Below are 16,923 nucleotides of genomic sequence, written 5' to 3' on the forward strand. Positions count from 1 at the left end.
TATCGGTACTGGAGAGCTAATGGGAATAAAGGGTGTATTTAGTTATCCGCTATAATTCAGAGCCGCATGAGCAAGAGATGATCCCCAGGCCTTCGCTCTAGGCACTAGAGGAGTAGTGCTCTTCCACTAAGGGTACATCTACACAGTCTGCGGCAGCAAGCCTTCCAAGTGCAGCTCAACATACTTGGCCTTGTGCTAACATTATAAAAATAGCTGTGTAGACAGTGTGTTGAAATTGAAGCACAGGCTGGCACTTGGTCTCTGACTCCCACCCCCCTCCCTAGCCTTCAAAGCCGAAGCCACATCTACACAGCTATTTTTAGTTGGGTAGTGCAAGCCCGAGTCTGCTGTGGGCTGTGTAGTTGTACCTTAGGTGACTGAGGGACTAAACTCCTATTTCTCCGCAGTTCAGTTGCATTTTTAAACGTGGTTGTGACCAAATGGCAAATATGCAACGGGACACCTTCTCACTGAGCTGTCAGCATCACTTCCTCATGTGCCTCTTAATTATAGCTGATAACTAATTACATCCTTTATTCCCATTAGCTCTCCAGTGCCGATACATCTGTGGGAGAGGGAGCTGGATTCTTATTGCCTCACCAAAACTCTAAGTGCTGATTCAGTTTCTTATGGATGATGGTGTAAGAAGTATAAATAGCCCAGATGGATTTTCAGATATTAGAGAAATTTTTCATCACTGGTGGTTAGAAAAACTATTTTAGGATTTGCAAACTGAGCAAATTTGGTGTGGAATCACTGTGGAGAAAAACGGAATGTAGTGATATCATTTTGTAGTCACTTTAATACCCTGGATCATACATTTTTCAGTGTGAATCACTGACATTTGTGCTGATTCTTTTTCCTCCAAAGCATTCCAACACTAAATGTAACTGTTTCTCAGACTACATCTTGAGGGGGTTTTATGTGTAGGTCTTTAATTTTCATCATAAGATGTCCATTTTTCTAATTCCATGATGTTTGTTCCATTATGTTCTAATTCCATTATGTTCCCCTCAGCACAATGAGGAATGACAGAACCAGACATGGTGGGGGCAACACCATATACAAAAAAGTGATTTTCCGAAGCTATGTGGATAGTACCTTTACAACTCGGGAGCCTGAAGGGGAGTATGAAGAACACCTGGGTATCCTGGGTCCTGTTATCAGGGCTGAGGTAGATGATGTCATCCAAGTAAGTCAAGGCTTCAGGTGTTTGGTGCATGAAGGTTTCTTACAAGGATCTGAAGAGGCTGAGCTAGAACTGGTTGAAAAATATCAATCATTTTTGGTGGGACATCTTGAAGAAAATTTTTTTTTACAACTTCCCACCAAAAAAGCTTTGTTTTTAACACAAAACCAAAAAGTGGGCGAGGGGAGGGAGATTTGCTTTTTGAAATCATAATTTTCCCCAAAACTGAACTGAAACATGAATTTTTCACTGAAAAACCTGAAACTTTAGACAAAAATGAAAATGTTTATATTTGTCCGAAAAGTCCTTTTTTGTCTTAAAAATACTTTGGTGTGAAAATGTTGAGCAGTTCTAGTGTAAATGACTCTCTGGTCAGTATGTGTTACAGGTCCCCCCTCTGAGCCAGAGGATAGGAGTTGTCACAGTCCCCCCCCACACTCACAGCCAGGTATGGAGCTTTAGCTCAAGTTGTAGCCACTCATGCTTTTAGTTCTGGAGGTTCTCACTTCAATCTCTGCATGGTGGCCAAGATGCCGGCCATCACATAAAGATTAAGGATGCTGTGGAAGCAATACAAATAATAAATACGATACAAAGGATTATAGCTAGTAGTAACAGGGGAATATTACAAAAGGGCACATTTCCTGTGAATAAGCTCTTTGAGACGGTGGAATAGTCTTCCCCAAGAGAAGCGGTCACTATCTCTTGGGACTTAAAACTGGGCAGTGTATTAGAATATTTACTGTAAGGAAGGTTTTGACCTCTCATGGGATGGACTGAATGAAACAGGTGGTTCTTCGAGTAGTATCCCTTAGCGCCGTCAATTGGAGATGTATGGTAGCAGTGTCCGCGTGGGTCGCGGGTGTACAGTAGGTGTCTCGTGGTGCCGTTGGTGCTGTGTGTAGCATGCGCACAACCCGAGCCCTCCAGCTCCTTCTCAATGTCTTCCGCTAAAAAGGGAGCGAAGGGGCAGTGTTAGCATTTCTCCCTAAAACCGTTAAGCAATAATTTTTAGATAAATATTTAGATAAGCTGTTGGGGAGTTAGTAAAACAAAAACAAATTTCTTGTTAGTTCATTAGACAACATTTCCGCCCCCCCCCCCCCATTAAGGGACGGTTACTAGTTAAAATTCCGGGGTCTCCAGGCTTCAAACAATGCAGCTCCTGCCATGATGCCATGCCCGTTTCAGATGGATGCTCTTTATGCATACGCTGCCTGGGTGAGGGGTATATTCCAGAGAAATATTCCCACTGCAGCAACCTGAAAGCCAGAGCCCAGTAATACAGGGATCTCCGGCTTAAAATAATCTTGATAGAGAAGTCCCTCCAGCCTGAGGAGAACAAGCAAACAGCCTCTCTAGACACTCCTCAAGATGGAAAAGGAGACCTACCTGCTGAAAAAACAAAAAATTTGGGCTCAAATGTCTCCGCAGAGAGGTCTGCGAAAAGAGAGGCGGTCTCCTGCCAGGACACTAGTTGTCGAGGCAGTAAATCACCGTAACAAACAGCCACAATTCAAGGTTACACCCCATGTCAAAGAACACAAAAGACTCGACTCGTTCGGACGTAAGATATATTCCTCCGGTGTCCTTCAGTTTCGGGTGGCCGATTATTCTGCGCTACTGGCCAAATATGACTACGACAACTATGGGAAACTGGCCCAGTTCACCTCTGAGCTACCAGAGGAAAAACACACAATTCCGGGCTGTCATCACCGAGGGCCAGCTCAGATCCAAAACAGCCCTTCAGGCAGCATTGGACACAGCAGACGTGGCAGCCAGAACGATAGCCACAGCCTCAGTACTGCGCCGAGCCTCTTGGCTTCCGGCCTCGGGGATACTAAAAGAACTCCAGACAAAAGTAGAAGACTTATCTTTCGACCGGGAACAACTCTTCTCTCAGAAGACGGACAGGGTCCTTCATTCAGTGAAGGACTCTCATGCCATGCTCTGCACTTCGAGGATTTACACCCCCCCTGCAAAGAGAAAGAGATACCATCTCAGAGACCTAGAGACTCCTCAAACAGGCAACAACACCAGCGTCAACGATCACAACGTCGGCGACCACCTCAATCTCAGGCGCCGACTTCTCAGGCGGCACTTCCAAAACCGCAATTTTGAAAAGTTGGTCGAGGGTTTGAACGACCTCCCTCATGAAACAGCGCTCATGCCTGACCCATTCCCAATTTTTGGCCATTGACTCCAGCCCTTTTACCACATCTAGGCCACCATAACATCAGACCAGTGGGTGTTGGAAGTTATCAAGTCAGGATACACTGTCCCCTTTACCTTCCACCCACCTACCCAACCCCCTATCCTGTCCCTTTTCAGAGACCCTTCTCATGAGCACCTACTACGACAAGAAGTCAATCATCTTCTACAACTAGGTGCTGTGGAACAAGTATCCCTACAATTCAGAGAGAAGGGATTCTACTCCCATTACTTCCTGACCCAGAAGAAGAGCAGGGGATGGAGACCCATCCTGGATTTACAGAACCTCAACAAGTTTGTCAGATCCCAAAAATTCAAGATGGTCACGTTGGGTACGATACTCCCAGTGCTGCAACAGGGGTATTGGTTTTCAGCCCTCGACGTCCAAGATGGGAGGGATAGCTCAGTGGTTTGAGCACTGGCCTGCTAAACGCAGGGTTGTGAGTTCAATACTTGAGGGGGCCACTTAGGGATCTGGGGCAAAATCAATACTTGGTCCTGCTAGTGAAGGCTGGACTCGATGACCTTTCAAGGTCCCTTCCAGTTCTAGGAGATAAGATAGGATGCTTATTTCCATATCACCATTCATCCTGCTTACAGGAAATGTCTACGATTCACGGTAGACGAGAACACTTCCCATATGGAGTACTACCATTCGGCCTATCCACAGCACCAAGTCTCTTCTCCAAAACTCTAGCGAGGTTAGCGACTCATCTGTGCAAACAGGGAATAATGATTTTCCCCTACCTGGACGATTGCCTACGAGACACAATGAATGCAGTCCAGTCCACTTTCACACTATTCCAGGAGCGGAGTCTACAAAAAAAGAATGGAAATCAACCATAAACCCAGTCCAACAGCTAGACTTTATCGGGGCACACCTTGATGCCATAGAAGCCAAGGCATCATTACCCCTTACCAGATTCACAAATGTCACAAACCTCATTTCAGAGGTACAAGTCAGTCCTCAAGTTCAGGCTCACACGATCCTACAATTACTGGGATACATGGCAGCCACAATGTTCATGGTACGACATGCAAGACTACATATGCGAAGTCTACAAGGTTGGGTAAACACGGTATACATACCAAGCAAACACAACCTACACAAACGGCTCACAGTTCCACCAAATGTCCTCAACTCATTACAATGCTGGACAAGACCACAAAATATCTGTATGGGTATCCCTTTTCAACAGAACTCCTGACAACAGTGATCACCACAGATAGGCTGGGGTGCTCACATGAGTCAACAAACGATACAAGGCAAATCGTCTCCGTGACAGACTCCACTGCACATCAATTTTTGCTAGAGCTATGAGCAGTTTGCAACGCCTGCAGGCACTTCCTACCTTCTATATGGAACAAATCCATTTGAATTACGACCAACAATATCGCCTGCATGTTCTACATCAACAGGCAAGGAGGAGCTCGTTCACATTCTCAATGCACAGAAGCCGTGAGACTTTGGAATTGGTGCATACAACACAACGTAAACATCTCAGTGTTACCTGCCAGGCTGTCAGAATGCGACAGCAGACACACTCAGCAGCTACTTCTCCCAGGATCACGAATGGGAGATGAATGGAGAGGTCTTGAGTTCAATCTTCAAACAGTGAGTCACTCCCACCATCGATCTGTTTGCATCCCCAACGAATCGCAAATGCGCAATGTTCTGCTCAAGAACAGGACTGGGACTACCGGTCATTAGGCGATGCCTTCCTCATCAAATGGGAGGCACCGCTCATGTATGTGTTTCCACGATACCAGTCATATCACATGTGATACACAAGATACGAGCAGACAGAGCCAAAGTTATCCTTACAGTCCCGACATGGCCCAGGCAGGCATAGTATCCTTACCTGTTATGCATGGCGATATGCACCCTGCAAGCTCTCCCTCGCCGGTTGGATCTGCTGTCTCAACACAATGGTCACACTCTCCACCCGACTGGAGATACTCCACCTACAGGTGTGGCTTCTGAATGGTTCCACCATGACGAAATAACCTGCTCGGAACAAGTCAAACGTGTTATTAAACGGCAGGAAACTGAGTATGAGAAACACATCGCTTCAAAAATGGAAGAGGTTCTCTGCCTGGTGTCAAGGAAGACACTTGATGAGCGATACAGCTGCGCTACCATTAATCTTAGATTGGAGCTGAAAAGCACTGGCTTAACGATGAGCTTGATCGGAGTCCATCTTGCAGCCATTTCAGCATTCCACCGAGAGATCGATGGAACTTCGACATTTGCACACCCAACTACAAAACGCTTCCTCAGGGGTCTCAGAAATGTTCACCCAGATGTGTGATGACCTACACCAACATTGAGACCTCAACCTGGTATTGAAATGCCTCACCAGACCACCATTCGAACAATTAGCCACCTGCTCATTATCTCGAACTTCTTTGACCAGGCTCTCTCGTACATCGAGGGAACAGATGAGTTGCATAAAAATCAGGAACAAGAAAAGGGGAGACAAAAGCCAACCCTAATCTTGGAACTCCATCCTCTGAGTGAGGGAGAAAAGACCAGCTCCTTGCCCTGGCAGTCCACCTCTGGGATGAGGGAGATGTATAATAGAGACACTCCTATTGACATCAGTGGGAATTACATACACTAGGATCTAGTATTACTGTAGAACCAGCTTGTGCCCCATCTAACACAGCCACCCAAGGGTGTAAGAAAGAATAAAGGCTCCCTATCCCCCTTGTGCAACCCATGGTAGACCTGCCTGGAATTGGGGTTCTCAGAGGAATACAGGGGCTGCTACCAACTTGCTCCCTCTTGGGAACAGTGCTGAAAAGGGGGCAAGGAGTAGGCGGAGCCATTACCCTGCTCCCCACATACTACTAGCTATGCACAGTGGAGTCTGCTGCACCCCAGAAAGATGGGTCAGGAGTTACACTCCCCACCTCCAACCAGGCACAATCTAGCCCATAATCAGTGGACAAATCTGAATCCTGAATTTGTACTTTACACAGTTCATGGGTGTTTTATGCCTGGAGTTTTGGTTTAGGCCCAAATCTGCTAATCGAGAATCTGCCTTTATTTATTTTCTAGGTTCATTTTAAAAATCTGGCATCCAGACCATATTCCCTCCATTCCCATGGGCTTTTCTATGAGAAATCCTCTGAGGGAAGGAGTTATGAAGATGAGTCTCCAGACTGGTTCAAAAAGGATGATGCAGTTCAGCCAAATGACACCTATACCTATGTATGGTTTGCAACCAAGCGGTCTGGACCTATACAACCTGGGGCAGCCTGTAGGTCCTGGGCCTATTACTCCGGTGTAAACCCGGTAAGGAAATCTAAGCAGAAGGGTGCTGGAGTCTGTTGGATAACAGCTACTATATCTTGTTGCTGAAATACTGGTTTCACAGCACTTTGCATTGCTTCCTATTGGGCCTGATTCGTGACTCTTGTTCCTCATCTAATCATTTATGCCTATGGAAAGTGAATATAAATTGCTGCCACTGGCATGAGTGGGTGGAGAACTCTGATTTGGTAGCATTTCATAGCCACTTTGCATAGAGTTCAGTAACTACACAAGGCAATGGGGAATCAGACCCTCTATCCCAAATTTAGGGCCTGATCCAAAGTGTTTCTGTTGAGTTAGTAGACTTTGGATCAGGCCCTTAGTTAGGAATATAGCATAGCTGAGAGATTCGTCCAGCCCCCGTGTTTGCAATGTGATGTGCAAATACATCTTGGATCTGGGTTCCTCATTTGTAAAATGGGACCTTTACCCAACCTTTATTAATTAAGTCTTACTTCTCTACCTGGTAAATTGTGTGAAATAATCATTCAACTAGAATAAATAAAAGATCTGGAAGATCATGGTATGATAGGGTCTATCCAGCATGGTTTCTGAAAAGGAAAGTTGTGTCACTAATCTGTTAGAATCCTTTGAATGTGTCAGTAAAATAGCGGATAAAGCAGAATCAAATGGCATATTTTATTTACACTTTCAAAAGGCCCTTGACCAGGTCATGCACAGGAGGCTACTGAAGAAAGTAAGTAGTCATAGACTGCAAGGCTGAGTATAGTCATGGATCAAATACTGGTTAAAAGAGTTAACAAACAGTGGGATTAAAAGTATCAGAGGGGTAGCCGTGTTAGTCTGAATCTGTAAAAAGCAACAGAGGGTCCTGTGGCACCTTTGAGACTAACAGAAGTACTGGGAGCATAAGCTTTCGTGGGTAAGAACCTCAAGGTCAGTTTTCATGATGGCAAAAGGCTAACAGCAAGGGGTCACAAGGTTGTGTATTAGCTCCAGTGTTGTTCAATACATTTTTCTAATGACCTGGAAAGAGGGGGAGGTGACTAGTGAGGTAGCAATATCCATTGATGACACAATTAATTTAGGTTCGCCAAGTCCAGAGAAGACTGTGAGGAACTTCAAAGGGTCCTAACCAAGCTAGTTGAGTGGGCAACATGATGGTAGATTAAATTCAGTATTGATGTATACAAAATTAACATTTTCTGTCCTGTATGCATTAACTACTTGCACTTTATGTGGTTCTAAATTAACCATATCAACTCAGGAACGGTACCTGAGCATCACTGCAGACAGATCAATGAAAAGCTCTGCTCAATGTGCAGCTGCAGGTGAAAAAGCAAACAAAATGTTATGATGCATACAGAATAGGAGGGGGAACAATATATAATGGCATTATAATCGTTCCTGTAATCAGTGGTACAGCCTCCTCTGGATACTGTATGTGTGGAACTGGCCACCCATCTCAAAAAGGATATTGCAGAACTAGACGGGGATCACAGACTGGCAGCATACATTTAGGGTTATTTAAAAAACATGAAAAAAAATCTGGCACTGGCCATTGCTGGAGACAGGATGCTGAACTGGACGGGCCTCGCGTCTGATCCAGTCTGGCAATTCCTGTGCACCAATCTTAACATTTGTAAGGGAAAATCCTCAAATGAAAGCCCCTGTGAATATGCAAATTGTTATTAATGACGTATTTTGGGAAACCCTAATTTTTACTTCTAATTTGTATTTATTGCCTTCCAGGAGAAAGATATTCACTCAGGCTTGATTGGTCCAATCTTGATCTGTCGAAAGGGAACCCTCAGTACAAGTAACAGGCCAGTAGATACCCGAGAGTTTGTCCTGCTTTTTATGGTCTTTGATGAAGAGAAAAGCTGGTACTTCAATAAGCATTCCAAAAGGACTTACACTAAGAAGACCTCAGAAGTGCAAAAATACCATAAATTCCATGGTACTACTGTTTTCCTTTGTCGGTTATTCATGTTGGGAGGGAAGAGGAAGGCATTAAAGACTTCAACCCAGCTTCTCTTGGTGCACTTGCAAATTTGCACGCACACATCATTTGCATGCACCTTTTTTTTTTAATATGCAGTATTCCTTGTGCATATAAAAATAGAATATGCATATAGACTAGAGCTGGTTGGAAAATGTTGACAAAAACAGAAAATATGTTTTTGTTAAAATTTTTCAAAGAAAATTTTGACTTTTTTTCAGGTTTTGAACAGGAAGTTTTCAGTTTTGGGCTGAAAACCATAATCTCCCTGGTTCTTCAGGATTTTCAACACAAGTTGAAGTTTTCCATGGAAAACAGAACCTTTTCTGTGTGAATTTCATTTAAAAAAAAATCAATTTTCCATCAAAAAGCAGTTTCAAGAGAATTTTCAGCCAGGCCGCTCCATCTGTGTGGGGTGTGTGTAGGGAGGGGTGGAGGGGTTGTTTGGCAGGAGAGCTGGTAGAAAACTTCAACTGAAACAGCGTTCAATTGAATTGAAAATGCTGATCTGATTACACCAAAAATTTTTGCAAAATTGCATCAGTTTTAATTAATTTCCCACAAAAATGCGTTTTTGTGTTTCAGAAAAATTGTGAAATTCCCCATGAAACAGAACATCCTGGTTTCAGCCAGCTCTAATTGGCACAGATGGAAGTTTGTGCATAGGGGGTGGATTTTCAGACGTGCTTGGCACCCACAACAGAATCTGGCTTTTCAGAAGAGTTCAGTTCCCGCTTAGATACCAAAAGAAGTGGCCAATTATTCCAAAGAGCTCAGGACCCAGCAGCTCCCCCCATTCACAACAATGAGAGCTGTTGGGTGATGCACACTTTTGAAAATCTGATCACTTCATTTAGGTGCCTAAATGGGAGACCTCTTTTGGAAACTTGGCCGGTTAGTACTACTATTTATGTGAATAAGTGATCGTACGCAAAAATGGAAGCCACATTTTTAAAATGTGATCCTTAAAGTCAGGCACAAGTCAGATCTGTTGACATTAATAGAATCTGTCTCATTATATTCAATCCCCTGTACTCTACAGCAAGCAGTGCTTAAATCCCGTGGCCTGGTCTCTGAATTCTCTGGCATTCAGGTGCAGCAGGCTGTGAATTTTGTGGCACTTCCATTTAAATTTGAAAAATGGAGTTTTTCTGAATTTAATATGATAATGAATATTGCCATCAACACAGGAACCTCTGTTAGTTTATTTTAATATTAAATCCCCCAACCGAGGAGATGAGAGGCAGTTTGGGATTGGAATAAGCACATTCGCTGGATGTTTCCACTAAAATGATAAGTAGTGAAATAGTTAACAAAGTTGACTTTTAAATCGTCACCTTTACATTTCAGAATCAATGCACTATTCAAATGAAGTGGATAGGTCACACCTCTCAGAGCTATTGCTTTAGGCTGTTTGCAGTCTCAGGCAGACATATGGGTATTGAGTAACACTTGATTAATATTTTTGAGACTTTTTTTCCCACGGCCAGTAGGGACCCTGGGGGGTTTTCCCTTGAAATTTTCAGAGTTGCAACACCCACTTGATGATGTTCCTCCCTTTAAGAGGAATCAACTTAATTTAGGCCCCCTAATATAGGGTTTATGGGGTTAGTTTGGCTCACAAACCTAATATGAATCAAGCTGGCCTCATGTTCGACTCATTCAAACAGATAAATATCAACACTATCTACTTTTGGCTGTTCAAGAGTTTCTGGGGCTTTTGTTCATTTTGTTTCTACCAGGAAGGTAGAAAGCATTCTCGCTTATTTGAATGACCATCAATTACACTTGCAATGACACTTAATGACCTTCTCAGGTAATAAATTATTATATGTTGACACTAGAGATTGGCATGGACCAGGACACCAGATCTGAAACTCTATAGGCTTTGGGGACATTTGCATCTAGATCCAATCTGTATCCTCTGGTCCAATTCTAGTTGACATCTTTATTGTCTCTCAGCTGGAGTGTTTGTAGTTTCTTTTATCCCTTGTAATATTTTTCTTTTCAGCCATTAATGGGATCATATATCACTTGCAAGGACTGAGGATGTATAAAGATGAACTGGTCCGATGGCACTTGTTGAATATGGGCGGGTCAAAAGATATTCACGTGGTTCACTTTCATGGTCAGACCTTCACAGAAGTCCCTGGGCATCAGCTTGGTGTCTGTCCTCTCCTTCCAGGTACATATCAGCTCAGTGGTCTTGTCATTTATACTCCTAATTATGAGGCTAAACCCTACACTTGGTAATTTTGGGGTGACTCTACTAAAATTCAGTGTCATTAGATCAGCAGAAGCAGAAATTGGTTTGGGCCCATTAAGATAGTGATGATTAAGTCTTGTGTTTCCAGGTACTTGCTGTTCATTTCCTGTGAGGTCGGAAAGGACTTCCCCAACCCCAGCATCATCTACTTCCGGGTTCTGAAACAGGGGGTTGGGACCCCTCAGGGGGTTGCGAGGTTATTACATGGGAGGTCGCAAGCTGTCAGTCTCCACCTCAAACCCCGCTTTGCCTCCCGCATTCATAATAATGTTATATATTAAAACACTTTTTAATATTTTTAAGGGAGGGTCTCCCTCAGAGGTTTGCTGTGTGAAAGGGGTCACCAGTACAAAAGTCTGAGATCTACAGATCTACCTCATTGAGTTGGGGAGGTGGGACTGGAGAGGAGGCCGCCCTCCTCTGAAATGTAAGTTACTGGGTAAGGTTGGAGATGGGATATGGAGTGCATGGACTGATGTCCTGATCAGGCACAGCAGGTTTGTATAGGGGAGATGGAGCTGGTAGGCCGTGTTGTCTGGGGTCTGTTCCCAGCTATGCCACTGCTGTGTGAACATGGGCAAGTCCCTTCCCTGCTCTGTCCCTCAGTTTCCCCCATTTGCAAAATGAGGACAATAATGCTGATTTCACTTTGTAAAGTGCTTGGAGACTTGTGGCTAGAGAGCTTAGTATTCACACTGAAAAGAGACTCCATGAATAACTAGTTAATAATCACAATAGAGCTCTTTTTTGTTGCCATTAAAATGCTTTTCATACAGTCCCATAAGACATTCCCATAACCAAACTAGGGAAATTACTATAAGGTGGGCGCACAACAAGTTGAAAGACGGTACTCAAAGAGTAGTTATCGATGGTTCGCTGTCAAACCGGGAGGGCTTATCCAGTGGGGTCCATCCGGGGTCAGTCCTGGGTCCAGAACTAGTCAATATTATTTTCATTAATGACATGGATAATGGAGTGCTTGTAAAATTTGCAGGTGGTACCAAGGTGGGAGGGGTGCAGGACAGGATTAGAATTCAAAATAACCTTAACAAATTGGAGAATTGGTTTGAAATGAATAAGATGAAATTCAATAAGGACAAGTGCAAAGTATTTCACTTAGGAAGGAAAAATCAAATGCACAGCTACAAAATGGGGAATAACTGGCTAGGTGGTAGTACTGCTGAAAAGGATCTTTGGGTTATAGTGGATCACAAATTTAAAACGAGTCAACAATGTGATGCAGTTGTGAAAAAGGCTTAAAATCATTCTGGAGTCTATTGACAGGAGTGTTGTATGTAAGACTTGGGAAGTAATTGTCCTTCTCTACTCAGCACTGGTGAGACCGCCGCTGGAGTACTATATCCAATTCTGGGCACCATAGGTGCAGACTCTGTGGGTGCTCCAGGGCACAGAGAAAAATTAGCAGGTGCTTAGCACCCACCGGCAGCTAAGCTCCACTCCCGCCTGCCGCTGGCCCCTGCTGATCAACTCCTACCCCGCCCTCCCAGTGCCTCCTGCACACTGCTGAACAGCTGTTCCGCAGCGTGCAGGAGGCGCTGGGAGTGGGAAAGGGGTGTGCTCGGGGGAGGGGTCAGAAAGAGGTGGGGGTGGAGTGGGGGTGGGAAGAGGCAGGGAAGGGGTGGAGGTGGGGCCGGGGGCTGAGCGGTTGTTGAGCACCACTGGGGAAAATTAGAAGTCGGCACCTGTGCTGGGCACACACATTAGGAAAGATATCTGAGGGGTAGCCGTGTTAGTCTGGGTCTGTAAAAAGCAAGAGAGTCTCCACAGGACTCTCTGTTGCTTTTTAGGAAAGATGTGGACAAAATGGAGACAGTCCCAAGGAGACCAACAAAAACGATAAAAGGGTTAGCAAACCTGATCTATGAAGAATGGTTAAATAATGGTTAAATAAACCTGGACACGTTTAGTCTTGAGAAGAGAAACCTGAGGGGGCGACCTGCTAACAGTCTTCCAGTATGTTAAGGGCCAGCATCAGCCCTTCAGAGTTACTGTTACCACAGCATGAATCCGTGTAAAAGGTTAGGTCATTCACTACATGACCACACAGCCCATACTGCGTATGCAGTATTCTACAAAATATGTGCATGCATCCAAGGTTATGTGAAAAGGTAAATTTCAAAGTGGTGAAGCTTGGATTCAGATTTGAACTTTTGATTCCCACATGTCTCTAATTAGAACCCCTTTCTTAAAAGGAGAATGATGTTGGTATCTGCTACGCTTTCCAATAGGCGCAAGATATTAGACTCTCATTTTGTCAAGCCACCAGAAATGGGCAGGATCGATAGGCCTTGGTTTATCCAGCCTCACTGTTCTGTGTCAGCCAATCTCCTGCTAACGTTTCAATAGATTAGCTGTGATTTGTTTTTCTCCTCTCTATTTTAAAGGCTCATTTCGAACTATTGAAATGACCCCACCAAAAGCTGGCATGTGGCTTTTAGACACCGAAGTGGGGGAATATCAGCAAGCTGGAATGCAGGCCTCCTTTATCGTTGTAGAAAAAGGTACTGAATCTAATCATGATCATTCTAATATACAGGAGTCTAGTTACAAAGTTCTCTCTCCCTTTCAGGGCATGGGACAGTAATGGCGGAATAGAATCTGAATTGAGGAAACGGCTATATTATAAAGGGGGAGCTCATGGAGTGATTATAGTAAATTGAATTTTAAAAGAAGTGTTGTATAGCATTCAAAGCACTAACTTTACATTCGTTGATTCCCTAAAACCACCTATGAATTCTTAATTGAGGGAATTGAACGCAGAGACGATTTTGATCCTGTGGGCATACAGAGCGCTCTCTCTCTCTCTTTTTTAAAACAGTGATGAAGTCCCAAATGTGCCCTATTGGGAGTTGGTACGAAGGGTGATCTCATCAGAAAGGCCCAGCCAGCTCCTCAAACATGACTCTGAATGACCCTCTTTTTCCTGATAAGTTATGGAATGCAGCTCATCAGTCATCAACCATTTTTGTGTTCTCTCTAGAGTGCAAGTTACCAATGGGCCTAAAGAATGGACTTATACTTGATTCACAGATCAGTGCTTCTCATCACATAAGTGAGTTTAAACACATGGTAGAAGAACATTTTATTATTTGAGAAGATCAGACATGGTCTTCAGTAATACGACTTGGCACCAGGCAGTGCAATTGTAGATTTTCTCTGCCTCTCTGTGTTTCATGCATGCTACTGTCTTTTGGCATCATTTCAGTAATTAACAGGCGGTCAGACTTCAGAAAGCTCTTGGTTCTGCAGGCCCAGAGTCGGAGCAGGACTGAGCAGTCCAAGGCCATGTGTACACTGCAGAGCTTGGCTGGCATAGCTATGCTGACAGAAGGAGTTCTGATGGGATAGCTACACTGCCTCCCTGAACAGCATTAGCTATACCTACAGAAGACTGGGGGGGAGGAGGTTGCCAGCATAACTGTCAGCTAGGCAATGTGATTTCCCCCTTCTGCCCTCCCCCTCAATTAACAGAACTATGCTGACAAAATTTAAGTGTGTAGACCAGGCCAATATCACTGTAGTCTTCTGACAGTGAGGTAGGCTTTTCTGCTCCTCCTGTTCTATGTGCTGGCTAATGTAAAGGACAGGGTTGTCAGGAGACCTGGGTTCTATTCCTGTCTCTGCCACTGGCCTGATGAGTGGCCTTGGACAAGTCACTTCTCCCCCCAATGCCTCAGTTTCTCTAGCTGTAAAATGGCATTGAGGATGCATTGCTATTTTTAAGGGGAATGAGAGGTAGAAGTGCAGTGTATAAATATTGTAAGGGAGTAAAACGCTGCAAAATGACATTCCAAGCAATGTTGGGGTCTTTTTTCTCTCACTTATTCCCATCCCAAAGGTGAGCTTTTGATGGGGAGTTTGGTAACGTTCCATATACCCATGGACGGGTACTCTTTTCAGATGCTGTTTCCTCCCCGAGATAATAAAGAAATGGCTTATTTTGATGACTTCAAACTTCCTGTGGATTTAGCTCTCTATGAAGGACAGATGTCTCTGAAGGCATTTGCTTTAGAAGTAATCAAGTCACACACATTTGAAAATTACCTATCAGACAAGAGAAACAATTGATTTTTAACAATGCCCTTCCCGAGGGGTTGCTTTCTACAGTGGATGTTGAACGTGGTTTGGCTCTGCCTCCACCGCTAGCTCTGGCTGCTGCATGTTGTAACTTGACTCCAACCCCTAATGCTGACAAAGCCAAAGGAAGTAGTACGTTCAGTAAAAGGGTGCCATGGGAGGCAGTGTTTCCCAGTGGTTAGAGCACAGGACTGGGGCTCAGGAGACCTGGTTTTATTTTTAGTTCTGCCACTGGTCTGCTGGGTGACGTTGGGGAAATGACTTCACTGTTCTGGGCCTCCGTTTTCCTCATCTGTAAAATGGGGATAATGATACTGATCCCTTTTATAAAGTGCTTTGAGAGCTGCTGATGAAAAGTGTTAGGTAAGCGCTAGGTATTATATTATTTTTAAAGCCACTTTTCTGGCTATAATCATGTTTTCAGAGATCAGTCAATTTTTATTTCATAACATCCAATGTCTCTGAAGCTTTTGTCAGCTTTACAGCTTATCGGGTATTTGTACTGGAGTCTCTTTCTTTAGGACAAACCAAAAAAGAACTGAAGTATGCATGCTGAGAAGCAAGTGGCTTTCTAGTTTTCCTTGATTTTTACCATATATCCTTCTTCCTTTTTTCCACCTAGACTATTGGGAGCCTAAATTAGCTAGATTAAACAACGCTGGAAAATATAATGCTTGGAGCACTGACATGGAGCAAAGTGAATTTCCATGGATCCAGGTATGGTTGGTATAATACATACTTGCTCACTGTGACACACAGACCAGTTAGCTGATGCCTGCAGCCACACCACCACACACATGCTGGGTTTATTTGGGGTCTCGTGTGTTAAACAAGGTCAAACTATAACTAGACCTTCCCAAAGAGGCTGCCAAGGAAAACTCAGGGGTCGCAGGAAGTGGTACTGATGGTTCAGTAGGTTGCACGCTCCTCTTCAAGTGAATGCTGAGCCCTGCCCCAGTATTGTGTCAGGGTCGTGGCCTGTTGTCGGGCGGAATTGTTGGGAAGTTTGCCCTGCCGCTGCCTAGGGTATAATCATACTGTAGATAAACAGCCTGTCCTTTTCCTGTCCCCGTCTTTCAATGTGCATATGTATTCACCCCTTGCTGCGTGACCAGCTAATCCTCCACTCTAGTCATGGGTTGGACATCTTTCTACTTCACTACACAAACTGTTACATGGGGTGAGGGGGGGGCGTTAATGCATTACAAGTTGTTTTGTACTTTAAGCTCTTCCTGTTCAGCTTCTGGTGGCTTTCCAGATACCCCAGAACAAGTGGTCAGGTTCTTGGAGAAGCTCAGCGACCTGTTAGGCCCCTAAAGACTTGGCCAGATGTTCAAGAGTGGAGACTTCTGGGTGCGGAGTACTTCTGAGTATCCGGTCACTTCATTTCGGTGCCTAACCGGTGGTGGTAGCTGAGCTGTTTTGAAAATCAGGCCCCCACTGAGTATTTCCTTAGAACTGGCTGTAGCACTAGAAGATTTTGCAGAAATTGCCTGTTTGTTGTTGTATCTGCTCTCTGTAGCTTGACAGACAGTATGTCCTGCATGACACTGCAGCTCATGCTCCTAAATGGGACATGTGTGATCCCTAGGCAGCTGCTTTACCAGGTGTGGCAGACCGGAGCCTCCCAGACTCCTTGCTCAGCCAGTCAGAGCTGTGCTAAGCCTGTCTCCTCTAAAAATTGCCTCTTCGCTCATCTTACTGGATCAAAGAGAAAGTTTCTATAAGCAGCTGCAGGTTATTATGGATGTTCAATTAAAACTGCTGCTAAGGAGGAACTTAACAGCTCACAAGATAGATAACAAGATGTGCTGGCTTTCCCTGCAATGTCGCTTGTCTGAATCCAGCCTGGTTTTGCTGGAGCCAGAAAATCACAG

General features: G+C 44.3%; 1 protein-coding gene across 2 annotated transcripts in view; it reads left to right on the forward strand.

Moving 5' to 3' along the window:
- The window catches only part of LOC101935267 (coagulation factor V-like), a 57,017-nt gene that overhangs the window by 30,426 nt on the left and 9,668 nt on the right, over positions 1–16,923 (forward strand). For both annotated transcript variants that reach the window (XR_010593998.1, XM_005294524.4), the window contains exons 14-20: positions 1,018–1,192; positions 6,465–6,701; positions 8,433–8,640; positions 10,694–10,867; positions 13,354–13,470; positions 13,950–14,021; positions 15,669–15,763. Coding sequence is in view for 1 of the 2 variants with exons in the window: in XM_005294524.4 (XP_005294581.2) it covers positions 1,018–1,192; positions 6,465–6,701; positions 8,433–8,640; positions 10,694–10,867; positions 13,354–13,470; positions 13,950–14,021; positions 15,669–15,763 (1,078 nt within the window). In the remaining variant the exon portion in view is untranslated. The remainder of the gene's footprint in view (positions 1–1,017; positions 1,193–6,464; positions 6,702–8,432; positions 8,641–10,693; positions 10,868–13,353; positions 13,471–13,949; positions 14,022–15,668; positions 15,764–16,923) is intronic.

Source organism: Chrysemys picta, chromosome 1 (assembly GCF_011386835.1).
Source record: "Chrysemys picta bellii isolate R12L10 chromosome 1, ASM1138683v2, whole genome shotgun sequence".
In the NCBI taxonomy this organism is placed as follows: domain Eukaryota; kingdom Metazoa; phylum Chordata; order Testudines; family Emydidae; genus Chrysemys; species Chrysemys picta.